We start from the raw sequence: 13846 nt of genomic DNA on the forward strand, positions 1-13846 counted from the left end.
TACCGATATTTTGTTTATCGGATATCGGTATCGGCCGATATTGGCCGATATTTTCGGACATAAAAAAAATGATTTATTTTTTTAATGTCTACAGGTACTGTAGACATTAAAACCCCTTCTCTGCACTTAAAAGCATTCAAAACGCCAAGTATGGCTGTTTTGAATGCTGTATGTTTTTTGAATTTGGCGCCGCCAGTACCCGGAAGTGATGTCATATCATGACATCACTTCCGGGTACTCGGCAGCACCAAATTAAAATAAATGGAGACCCGGTTAGGTAGAATTCCCGGGTCTCCCGGTACGACGGGAGACCCAGGCGAGCCGTGGAAGGCGGCGGGAGGGGGGGGGGGGGCGTCCCCTCCCGCTCCTTGTAATGACAGCCGAGCGGCTTCTTAGCCGCATCGGTTGTCATTACAAGACAGCCGACCATCGGCTATGGACTCCGGTACCAGTGTGATGCCACTAGCTGCAGGCATCAATCCTGTACAGCACTTTCCCGAAATATTGGCAATATTGGTAACCTCAGGGGCCGATTCCAATATATCGGGGAAAGTGCATATCGGCTCTCGATATATCGGCTTTGCCGATAATCGGTCGACCTCTAATAGCAATTGTATATGCTATATATTTTTTTGTTTAATTTACAATTTTTTTTTTTTTCAAAAGTGGAGTTACCCTTTAAGTACTGTCTATTAGAAAGCAGCACACCACACTCTGATCACCAAACGACGAGCTCTTATTGGACTGCAGAGTTAATAATGGGCTTGCAGAGCCAGAGATGATAGGTGCACTTTTACCTAAGCCGTATAATTGGTCCTCTGTTGTAAATAGACCGGCTTGCCTGTATGTGTCGGGGATTTGTTAGTAGAGGCGCTTATCATTATCAGTCCAAGTGACACATAAATGCGCCCTTCAGTCGCACCGTCCTGTCATGGTGTCAGCACATTACAATAAAGTTGTAATAACCGCGGAGTTTTCACAGTCGAACAATATTGCCGCATGCGCTTTCTGTTGAAATATTGTGTCAGCGTGTATCTCCGTCTCTGACCCAAAGCATGGATCTGAGGTTGTGGCTTGAAGTGATGAGTCATTTGTTTCTCTTGTGTAGAGGCGTAAAGGGAAATGGTGTCATTCTTTTAGGAAAATTCGAAAACGGCCTTATTTTTATTATTAATGTAATAAATTGGCTTTGTTTGTTCCACATTCTTTTCTGAAATGCTAAATTATATTACAGTGTTGTGTCAGTGGTTTTAATGCCATGTAAGGCTGATGGGAAGCATCTGTGTTCTGTTCATGCTCTAGGAATCTAAAATGAATGTTTGGATATTTACTGACATTGGGCACCACGCTCTCTATTTCTTGTGTAGCCTGTTCTGCTGTGCCATAGTCATACACACTGGGTAAAGGAAAAAAAAAGAAGTAAAAATTGAATATATTGCATCTCGCCGATTCTTGGATTTGATGGCTGCATTCGTTTTTTTTTTTTTCGTTTTTTTTCTCGTTTTTTTTCTTCCTTAATTTTCATCTGGTCAGCCCCCCTAATAAATCTGTTATTTTTTAGCTTTCTTTAACCACTTGCCACTCGCCGGCCGACAAATGACAGTGGAGCAGCTCTCATTCTGGGATGACATCATATGACGGCGCCCAGTTTAGCCACGATCGTGCACACACATCGCCGGCTCACCGTGTTCCTGGCCGCGGCTCTTTACCCACATGAATGGCTGTGTCCAATCACAGCCGATCACATGTAAAAAAGTAAGTGCCGTTTATCGGCTTTCCTCTCTCACACTGACAGAGTATAAGGAGAGGAGAGCCAATCAGTGGCATCTTCTCACAGGGAAGACTTGTAAAGGTAATCAGTGCCCTGATTACAATGCAGCCCCAACAGTGCCCATCAGTGATGCCACTCTGTGCCCATCAGTGACACCAGTCTGTGCCCATCGGTGAGGCCAATCTATGCCCATCAGTTATGCTCATTCTCATTCCTATTAGTGCCACACATCAATGCCCATCAGTGCCGCCCATCAGTGGCACTTATCAATGCCCATAAGTACTGACTATCAGTGCCCATCAGTGATGCCTATCTGTGCCCATCAGTGCCACCTACCAGTGCCCATCAGTGTCACCTACAAGTGCCCATCAGTGCCGCCTATTAGTGCCCATCAGTGCCACCTATGAGTGCCCATCAGTGCCACCTATCAGTGCTCATCGGCGCTGCATATCAGTGCCACCTCATCAGTGGCCATCAGTGCAGCCTATCAGTGCCCATCAGTGCAGCCTCATCAGCGCACATCAGTGAAGGAGAAAGATTTTTACTAAATCCATTTTACTAACCATTTTACTAAATCTTCTGACATACATTAGGAAAAAAATTTTTTTTTCTTCAATATTTTTGGTCTCTTTTTGTTTTTTTTTTTTAGCAAAAAAAATAAAAAACCCAGCAGTAATTAAATGCCACCAAAAGAAAGCTCTATTTGTGTGAAGAAAATGATAAAAAATGTATTTGGGTAGAGTGTTGCATGACCGCACAATTGTCATTCAAAGTACGACAGCGCTGAAAGCGGAAAATTGGCCTGGGCAGGTAGGGGGTGAAAGTGCCCAGTATTGAAGTGGATAAAGTGGAACAAAACTCTAGCTATAACTATTCTTAAAAATGTTCCCTCTCCCTCCCTCCTACCTATCTTACCCAAAGTGTTTTAAAAAAAAAAAGATTTGTGTACTTACCTGTTTTCAATTCACTCCGGTCTGGTCATGTGAGCCTTTGTGCAAGAGAGCATTCGACAATGACTGTGAATTCCAGGAGCTGTGATGTCGCTCCCTCCTCTCCCTTGCAGCAGCCACTCACTGACACAGGAGAGCTGGAGCTGCAGGATCATGTGACCCAACAAGAGCGGATGTAAAAGAAGTAAGTGCATATATCTCTTTTTTTCTAGTACAGCTTAGGCAGGCCAGGTGCACCGAAGACCACTTTTCAGAGGGAGTTTGACAGGCAGTGAGGCGACATTATAGCCTAACCTCACAACCTAATTTAACCCTGCAATGCTGCACTGCTGTGCCAAAATCACGTACATTGCATGTGGTTACGACGTAGCCCAATTGAAATCAATAGAGGGGTTTATTATATGGCTGGTTTGGATTCTGGTGGTTGGCTGGGGGTGGTAAAACTGGGGTGGTAAAACTGTGGCTCTGCAGCCTGTTTTTACTGCCGCTTGGCCTCCTGTGTGTAAGAGCCCATAGATTTTGACAGGCTGCCAATAGTTGGGCTGGGCAGTACACCTTTACCCTCTACCCACAGCTGAACATCGGATTCTCATGGATCAGGAATAAATCCCCAGTGTGTATGTGGCCTAAGAGCATGGACAAATGGGGGTTGATTTAATAAAACTGGAGAGTGCAAAACAAGGTGAATTTGCTTAAAATTAAGAAGATTTAAATCACAAATTAAATCATGAGTTAAATCACTAGTAAAAAGGCTTGATTTAAATAATAATTTTGAAAGGGAAATTGTAATCTCTGTCCTGCAGCGGCGCCTCCTCTGACCAGCTGACTCACCGACAGTCCCATTCACTTAATGGGATGGCTGGTGACAAGGCAGTGACACAACAAGGTGAGGGACGTGGCAGCAGCAGGTGATTGGATTCCCGATAACAGGCGCTGCCGCGATCTGAAATTACAGGTGCTCTTTAACCACTTAAGCCCCGGAGGATTTGGCTGCTAAAGGACCAGGGTTTTTTTTGCGATTTTTTACTGCGTGACTTTAACGGACAATTGCGCGGTCGTGCGACGCTGTACCTAAACGAATTTGACGTCCTTTTTTTCCCACAAACAGAGCTTTCTTTTGGTGGTATTTGATCACCTGTGCGATTTTTTGATCACGCGCTATAAACAAAAAAAGAGCGTAAATTTTGCAAAAATAACAATATTTTTCACATTTTTTTATATGAAATTCCCCAAAAAAAATGTAAAAATCAAAATTTTTTAACATTTTTCGGCCAATTTGTTTTATGCTACCTATGTTTGGTAAAAAAAAATCGCAAAAAGCGTATTTTGATTGGTTTGCGCAAAAGTTATCGCGTTTACTAACAAAGGGAAAGATTTTTGTCATTTTTGGTGTTTTTTTTTTTAACGCGTAATGGCGGCGATCTGCGATTTTTTTTCGGTACTGCGACATTGCGGCGGACAGATCGGACCCTTGACTGACATTTTTTACACTTTTGGGGGTACCAGTGACATTACTGCAGTAATCAGTGCTATACATATGCACTGTTACTGCAAAAATGACACTGGCAGGGAAGGGGTTAACTTTATTGGACAGGGAGGGGTTAAGTGTGTCCTAGGGGCGTGATTCTAACTGTGTAGGGACATTGCTATTGGTGTAAAAGCAAAGATCAACAGTTCTACATAGTAGAACGGTCAGATCTTCACTTTTACACAGGGAGAACTGACAGGCAGCTTGTTTACACAAGCCGCTCTGTCTTTCTCCCTTCACAGGAGCGATCGTAGTGTGACTGGCGGGCATCGAGTCCTCCGGTCACACGCACTGACTTGTCTGTGAACGAGCCGCAGCGGGCGCGCGCCTCGGCGGGCGCGCGCCCGCCCGCAATAGGCTCGCAAGTCAGTGACAGGCGAGTGACGTATCGATACGTCACTCTGCCTGGCCGGGGCTGACCGCCGCAGTATATAGTCGTGCGGCGGTCGGCAACCGGTTAATCACTTAAGGACCAGGCCTATTTCTGACACCTGTTGTTTACAAGGTAAAATCAGTATTTTTTGCTAGAAAATTATTTAGAACCCCTAAACATTATATACATTTTTTTAGCAAATGACGGTCATTGCAATATTTTCTGTCACACGGTATTTGCGCAGCAGTCTTTCAAACGCAATTTTTTGGGGAAAAATACATGTCACTGCATTTAAAAAAACTAAGCAGTACAGTTAGCCCAAATTTTCTTTTATAATGTGAAAGATAATGTTACACCGAGTAAATAGATACCCAACATGTCATGCTTCAAAATTGCACACGCTCGTGGAATGGCGACAAACATTGGTACTTAAAAATTAAAAACGTAAAAGGGATGTAAACATCCTTTGTAATAGAAATAAGCAGGACAGGTCTTCTTTAATGTGAGATCTGGAGTCAAAAAGACCTCAGATCTCACATCTATACTAAAAAGCAAAAAAAAAAAAAAAATCATTTTTTTCATCATGAAAAAAATGGCCCCTTTAGGGCCATTGGGAGGAAACGACATATGATGTCACTCTGTTCCTCATAGAGTCGAGTGGAGGCCAGCTTGCCTTCACTCGACGTCCTGCCTAGAAGGCATCGGTAAACTGGGAAAACAACCAGAAAGCGGCGCCCCTGGGACCACTTTATTGAGAAAAAGGACTGCCCGCTTAACTGCCATAACCCCGGTATTTAACATCAAAGTAGCAACGTATAACTGCGGTGGGTGGTCCGGAAGTGGTTAAATGTAAAAACTCATTCTTGCTGGTAGTTAGTGTGAAATTGTGAGAATGCATCAATGCCGTGCATGTTATCCCAGCTTGCAGAGCTTGAATTCATTGAATGAGTTTACCAAAAATGTAAAAATAGCAGAATATACAGCCTCATGCTACATAACTAAGCTCCATTTCATGCTGAAAAAATTAATAATGTATCCTAAATAGAAAACTATCTTTAGATAGATTTTTACTCTAATAGAATTTTATTAAAATACATTTAATAAAAATAAAAAAAAATCTGATTTAAATGTAAAAAAATCAGATTTTTAAATTTAAAAAAAAAATCATCAATTTTAATTCACTCTGGTGCACAATCTTGCGCAATTCTGCATAGAAACCAATCAGCTTCCGGGTCTTTTTTTTTTTCTAAGTTTCTTTAAGTGAACAATCTGAAGTTAGAAGCTGATTGGCTACCATGTACAGCTACACCTGATTTTGCACTCTCCAGATTTAGTAAATCCACCCCAAGTGCCTATATGGGGCAAACAGACAAAGCAGGAGGTGAGCTACAGACCAAAATTCAACTATTTACAGCAAATGTTGTGTCTTTTCCTATTTTCAGAAAAGATGAGGTTAGTCATTCTTATCTGGAAGTCGTGTTTCCAATTTACTTTAATTGGTGTATGAAGTTTACTGCCGATTCCTGTAAAGTACTAAAATAATTCATTCTCTTTAAACAATAAAAATAAGTTTAAGCTCAGATTGTTTTGTGCATTTCTCAGTAAATGACCCCCCCCCTCCCCCCTCTTCCTGGGTTAAGGCACAGTGGTCGGTCCAGGGGGTACCCCCTGATTATAGACGGGAGTATGAGAGTAAAATACATCTTATTCATCCGGTATTACAGATCTGGGAGAAGCTTGTGGTAATAGCTCCCCCCCCTCCCTGAGACGGCGATTAACACTAAGACCTTTACTCTTTACTGTTATAATAAATCCCTACTTAACAGAAATACATATTAATAATTAGAAATCAGCTCGAGAGAGGCGAACATTTAAGGTCTGGCTACTTTTCAGCAATGGAATTTCTTCCAGATTTTGGAATTTTCTTGGCCGTGTATAAAGCTGATTGTTATCCTGGAGTGCTCCCGAACTCTCACTACTGCAGTAATGTAGCTCCAGGCAGTTCTCTATGGGAAATGTCCTGAAGTCGGAGCGCTCGTGTCCACTTAGCCGTCACCTGGATATATGTTCATCGTCATTTTGATGCATTGCAGATAAAACTTTTCTACAGGAGACCTCGCCATTTCATCTGCAATGGGAGTTTGTTACAGGATGGAATGTTGCTTTACTTATACCCTTGTTGACATGCAGTGTGTAATTTACCTTCTAGATTTATTAGACGTTATTTACAGCATTGACAAAGCAGGAGACTTGTTATGAAATGTGTTTATTGACCCGCTAAGCCCTCTGAGTGCAAATTGGCCTAAACCCATTACTTAAAGTGGAACGCCAGCAATAATTCTTCTTCTAGAGTTGATGGGAAAGGGTTAGGACATAGGTTAATTCTGTAAATGATCTCATTAGGGGGATTTATTCTCACTTCCTATCCCAGTGACAATAGAAGAAGGCTTGAAATGCAGTAGTTTACCTTTACTGAGGAAACTGGAAAAATATTGCTGGACCCGTAAGGTAGTCTTACTAGTGTTGGTATCTTAAAATATGGATGTTGATTTAAATTATATGGTTCCCAAACAGACAGCTTCTACAACCTAGAAGATCTCCATAGTCTCCTTGACTTGTAGTGTAATGTAACAAAAATGGAAATTGAAGCACCACACCACTGCTAGGAGGTCTGGATACAACTTTATTTCAATAAATATCTGGGGGAGAATTCAAAGGGTAGCCAACGTGTTTTAGGGGTCCTTCATCAGGGTTAGAAAAACATAACGGCATCTCGATTTCAATACAATATTCCCTCCTCAGGGTCATAATCTAAACCAAGAAATACATTAGCTACCCCTTGGATTGTCTCCCTGACTTTTATTAGACTAAAGTTGTATGTGGTCCTCTTAGCAGTGGTGTGGCTGGTTCACTTTCCATTTTTGTTAGCTTACTATTATTGTCTGTGACCCTGTGTGAGATGTTCCCTCACATCCCATCCTGGTAATGACATGCTTATCACCACCAAAAATTAAGAGAACTCTCCCCAGTGGGGACACAGACAGTAAGGCAATAGCTTAGCAATTAGCACTTCTGCTTTGCAGCCCTGGAGACCTTGGTGGTAGTACCAACTGGGACATGGCATTTGCATGCTCTTCCTGTACTTGCATAGGTTTCGTATTACACTCCCATGACATGCTAGTAGGTTAATAGGCTATTTATTTTGTTTCCATATTTTGCCCACTTCAGAACATGTGTTGCTATATTCAACTGAGAGCCGTAGAGGAAGAGTATGAAAGGGATGCGGCGAAGAACTAATCGAAAAGAGAAGTCAGTGCGAAAAAGTCAGTCGGTGGTCTGATTTAAAACAAACAAAAATAAAATTCCCAGTTCAATTTGCTAACCAGTTTGCTTACCAACCAAATTAACCTGTCTAACAGTTTGCGTCAAAACAGGGGTTTAGTAGCACATATTTGCAAACGCAAGTGTAAGCTGCAGGGCCACTCCACGGCTCCCTGGGGGCAGGTGAGCCTGGAGGTGGCCCATCCCTCCTGAAAGGTAATTGGGGGCATAATGGAAGCCCAGCCAATGGTATTACAGCAAAGGCATCAGGTATGTCCACTCACCAGTACACATTAACAACAAAGAAAATTGCCTCTGCCCCCAATTACCTTTCAGGAGGGATGGGCCACCTCCAGGCTCACCTGCCCCCATCTATCCATTAGCTTGCATGTGCTTCCACTGTGAAGACTCTCATAAATTCACTAGAGTTAGGACTGCAGGTAATACAGGGAGCCGTGGAGTGGCCCTGCAGCTTACACATGCGTTTGCAAATGTGTGCTAACTAAACACCTGTTTTGACGCAAACTGTTAGACAGGTTAATTTGGTTGGTAAGCAAACTGGTTAGCAAATTGAACTGGGAATTTTATTTTTGTTTGTTTCATGTGTGTTGCCCTTCCATGTGTTCTTTGCTATGAAGGCCAGTTATAGGTGGGGCCATTTTCTTTGGTGGTCTGATTTGCACTGACTGCTTTTATTGATTCGTTCACCCGCCTGAGAACCTCACAGAGCACCCAGGTTGGGAATCCCTGGGACATAAAGAGTGATCACACTGACCCTGCGGTGTGTTTCCCTCCCTTGCTGGGTGACTGCTGTCTCAACAGTTGTAAGTTCATTTTGACCTTTTTTCCTCTTATTGTGGAAGAATTTTATCCTTTTGTTAATTAATCTATTATACTATAAGCGCTCTCCCGCCTTCTTCTCCTTTCTTTTTTCGGTGGACACTCTTAGCTTTACCAGAGACCCCCCGGTCAGGATCCTTCAGTCCATGTTCTACCATCACACCCTAGACCCTATATGGAGAAGAACTAAGGCCTTCATGCACAGCTTGATTACCATGGGCTTAACAAGAGCAAATCAATTCCTCTATCCACGCTAACAGCGTAGATGGCGGTAGTAGCATGCCAGTAATTTTAATTAGGCATTCACAGTTCAGCTGATTATTTTTTACTTTGCTCACCTTGTTTTTAAATCAACATTTGTTGATCCAGGTGGTGCATGCAAGGCCATTCACAGCTCAAATTTTGGCTGTTTCAGCAAGATGGATGAAGTTCTGCATGTTAGGATCCTAGCCTGAACCCCGGTGAGCAAGCCCACTACAAATATGACACCGTACTGGGCTAATCATCTGTGGTCGAGGCATTCCAAGCCCCGCAGACACATGTATACACTATCCTTTGTGTACGCATGGATACACGGGGAATAATGCCCCAGCCGCAGTTGGTTGGCCCAGTACATAGACAGCTTCCTGGCGGTCTTTAGCACACCAAGGCTCATCCCAGCAGGAATAATCCTAAATTCAATCCCTCTATGGGAGCTTTTAGAAGTCTCTTTACAGTTCAGGAAACAAGAAACAATCTCTGCTTTCTCTTCTTCATTGGTTTGTATAGCTGGAAAAATAGTCCTGCATATAAAGCAGATTCCATTCTACTTCCAATTCCGCAATCTAGTAGTTTTCAACAAAATAATCAACAGTTTATCTGAGGATTATTTGGATAAAATATCTCTCATCATCTGTTCTGTGAAATGGTGCCAGCCTTCTTCCCCTCTCAGCTGGCACTGCCCAAGCTTGTTGCAGCAATCTAGGCCTCCACCCAAGCATAGATTAGTATTAGTAATTTTGTTGCACACATTCTTTATTTTCTTTCTTCTCTTTTTTTTTTCTTTTAAAGAGGAACCCATTAGGACAAAAATGGTTTAAAGGGAATCTTCCACCAATTATTTTTCATTTTTTTAAACTAGAAAAGTTTAAATATTCTGTCCATTTTTCAATGATCCTTAGTGAGGAGATTTTCCTTACTTTCTGTTTCAGTGTCACTTGGATGGAAACTGAACTTGCTATTTCCCTTCTTAGAACCACACTGACAAAACATATCTATAGGGAAACCACCAGGTTGCTAATGACAGACTCCTGTTGTATATGCAGCAGGGGAGTAACTACAGGGGTTGCAGGGGTTGCAATTGCAACCGGGCCTCATGCTCCAGGGGGTCTGTGTGGCTCCCCTGTACACCTGGATAGCCTGCCGGCTGCTGCAGGGGATGTGTCACAATAGAGAACCAGGAAGGGGTCGGCAAATATGTAATTTACCAGCTCCTTCCTTTTCTGAACGGACAGAGTCATAGTCAGTGACATTGTTAAAAAATAAAATAAAATGATAACAAATAATACAATTAAAATACCAGGATTGCAAAGGTCACACTTGCAACCGGGCCCTGGCATTCCACCACCATGGGGAGGCCCCAAGATGGCAGGAAGGGGGCCCACTGCAGAACTTGTGAAAGGGTCTCGCTGTGGGACTGTGATAAAGGGCCCCGCAATGAGAGTAAAGGGCCCCAGGATAAGTGGGAAGAGCCTCAGGCTTGAAGGGAAGGGCCCCAGCCAGGGGTCCCGGGGGGCCCTTCATGGTTTCTTGCACTGGAGCACTGAAGGTTCTAGTTACGCCTCTGATATGCAGTAAGCAACAAAGCCATTTTATTTCTACCATTTACAAATGAGCTCCTTATTTTTCACCTGTGAATGCTTTCATAGATTTGTAAATCTTTTGTGGCACATGTATTTATTTGTAGATGACAGCATCTAGTGCATTGTCATTATTCAGCATTATACAAAATACATTGGGGTATATTTCCTAAAAGAGCTTGTAGCAATATCCATCCTGTGAATCTGCATGTACGTCTGTTCTGTGCGAATGGGAGCAAAATCAAATGTTATTGGGCTATTTTCTCTCTAGGTCAAATGTGTGAATCAGGAAAATGCCATATTATGGCCAATAGATAGATCTGATGATCATAGGAAATGTGATTTTATTTTCTATTATCATGAGCTCTATCTGCTACATTTGAAGATCAGTGGGAAGAATGCTCCTTACATTGGTGGTCAATGGGAAGAATGCTCCTTACATTGGTGGTCAATGGGAAGAATGCTCCTTACATTGGTGGTCAATGGAAAGGATACTCCTTACATTGGTGGTCAATGGAAAGGATACTCCTTACATTGGTGGTCAATGGGAAGAATGCTCCTTACATTGGTGGTCAATGGGAAGAATGCTCCTTACATTGGTGGTCAATGGGAAGAATGCTCCTTACACTGGTGGTCAATGGGAAGAATGCTCCTTACATTGGTGGTCAGTGGGTATAACACTCCTTACATTGGTGATAAAGGGAAAAATGTTCCTTACATTGCAGGAAGAAATAATGCTTGGAGAATGGCTCAAAGGCACCGCATCCCAGGTGTATTACACAAAAGGGAGGTTCCTTACATTGATTTCAGTGGTTACTTATGAGAATGAAAATTTGCAGATTGCTTAAAGAACCCATAGCAACCTCTGGAGGAACCCTGGTTGAGAGAGGCTGCTTTAGCTGAATGCAATCTAAACTTTCTAAAGCTCTTCTCCTTCCTGGTATATAGATACTTTAGCATGGGTTTATCTTCAAGTGTTATATATCAATTTTGAAAAACTATTTTGTTTTTACTGATATAGAGGTTGCTCACTTAATTCACTGGTAGTGTTGTATATTGCCACTGTGTTCACCTTTGTTTTATTAAGTGTTTATTAAGTAATAATTATGAATGTTTATCTGTTGATCCTAATTTGTATAATCTAGCCTGTCTATTTTCTTTGCCCCAGAAGAACCCTTAAAATAATTCTCAGGTCTTGGGGAACCACTGCTAAACCAATTCATTGGCAGTCAGTGGGAAAAATGCCCCATACAACGATGGCCAGTGGCAAGAATGCTTTAATTACAGTGGTGGTCAGAATGCCACCCTTACAGACAGTCATATTATCATTGGTGTCATGCATCTGGCTCTGTCAAATGCCATTGGCCCTGGAACTATGCTGGCACCATCCAATGGGAAGTCAGTCAACCACAACCCAAAGAACCCTTAGCAATCTCTGGAGGAAATCCAGGATTTCACAGAACCCTGGTTGAGAATGACTGGTATAACCTATGGCTAACTTGTGTTCTTTGGGGTCTCTTTTATATAAACCCAATGTTTTACAGATGCTGTTGTAGTACATAAAATATTTTAACCTTTATTTTCACAGGGGAGATTGGGTACAGATTGCTCTGTGTTACCCCAGAAGTTCAGTCTTTCAAGTGATGGCAGATATTTATGAACGCAATTCTGGAAGAGTGCACAGTGTCCGCCACTATTCCATGACGCCCTCTATTCATCAGGCCCTGAACAAGTCAGGTGTCAGACTGTATCACTTTAGTAAGGATTCTGGGTAAGTGATCCATTGGGGCAATTAAGGGTCATGTTGTTTTTATTACAGGTGTATTTCCCTTTGACATCCTTCACAATTACAAGTTGTAATGACGTTATATTGCTATTCACATACTAATCTGTACTTCTGTTAAGTGGACGCTACACTATAACAGCAGTGTAAACCTTTTTATAATGATTCTCTCTCTAGCTGCACGCTATACTTTGCTAGAACATGTCATGCACAGAATTAGCTCCCTGGAGGGCAGATAAATCCCTAGGCACTCCCAAATATGAAGGTCACAATGCAGTTCAAATGTCGCACCTGCACCACTCTGTCAGTACAATGGACAGCGGTATCTGTGCTTGTTTGAATGATAGTGTTATCGTGTTTCATATTGTTAAGAGATGTGTGTATCTGGGATGGGTATTATCTCTTTCAATGCAGGCTTTGTATTTCTGCTCATATGAATTACTGTATGACAGAAAGCTCATTAAGGTCTTGATTTAAACAATCTTTCCCTGTAAGTAAAATGACAAGCTTTGCTAGATTCCTAATAGTGTAAATTAAATTCCTAATAATATTACTCATAGGAAGATACAGTAGGTGGTAGAGTAAGCAAGATTTCTGCTCAACAGCAAACTTGTCAACTGTGGGTTGGTGGTGGTTTGTCATAATCAGCCATGATTTAATGAAAATTAGATACCTATATAAACATACACTCTTGTATTATTAATCGTCTATGTACAGTATATTCACTGAGCAGAAATCCCTACAAAACAAAAAACAAAAAAATGGAGAAAAGCCTTCTGCGATTAGACTGTACAAGCTATAAACTTATCATAATCTTCCATTCTTTCAAATAGGTGTTTTACTTCTTGTGTGCATACAGGGTACAGAGTCTTGTGTTACATAGTTTATAGTTACATAGTTAGTGAGGTTTGAAAAAAGACATCCGTCCATCCAGTTCAACCTATGATGTGTGTGTTTGCTGTTAACCGTACATTGTATACCCCTGTATGTTGTGGTCTTTAAGGTGCCCATCTAATAGTTTTTTTAAACTATTGATGCTCCCTGCTAATACGACTGCTTGTGGAAGAGAATTCCACATCCTTACTGCTCTTACAGTGAAGAGCCCCTTACGTATTTTAAGGTTAAACCGCCTTTCCTCTAGTTTTAGTGAGTGGCCACGTGTCTTATTGTATTCCCTTTCCCTGAAAAGTTTGTTCCTTATGGTAGGGTTGCCAGTACAGTATTTGTACATTGATATCATATCCCCCCTCAATCGTCTCTTCACGAGAGAGAATAAGTCCAGTGCTTGTAGTCTTTCCTCATAGCTGATGTCCTCCATTCCCCTAATTATTTTTGTTGCCCTTCTCTGGACTCTCTCCAGTTCCAGCACATCCTTCCTGAGGACCGGTGCCCAGAACTGGACAGCATACTCCAGATGTGGCCGGACCAGAGTCTTGTAGAGT

The 13846-nt window shown here is 42.0% G+C and overlaps 1 protein-coding gene across 1 annotated transcript in view; it reads left to right on the top strand.

Moving 5' to 3' along the window:
• LOC309554526 (cell surface hyaluronidase CEMIP2-like) overlaps positions 1-13846 on the top strand; it is a gene marked incomplete at its 5' end in the record, with an annotated part of 142550 nt that overhangs the window by 115168 nt on the left and 13536 nt on the right. Inside the window, one exon of the mRNA XM_082256275.1 lies at positions 12210-12392. Coding sequence (XP_082112401.1) covers positions 12210-12392 — 183 coding nt within the window. The remainder of the gene's footprint in view (positions 1-12209; positions 12393-13846) is intronic.

This window comes from Pelophylax lessonae (assembly GCF_965119305.1).
Source record: "Pelophylax lessonae genome assembly, chromosome: 4".
Lineage (NCBI taxonomy): Eukaryota > Metazoa > Chordata > Amphibia > Anura > Ranidae > Pelophylax > Pelophylax lessonae.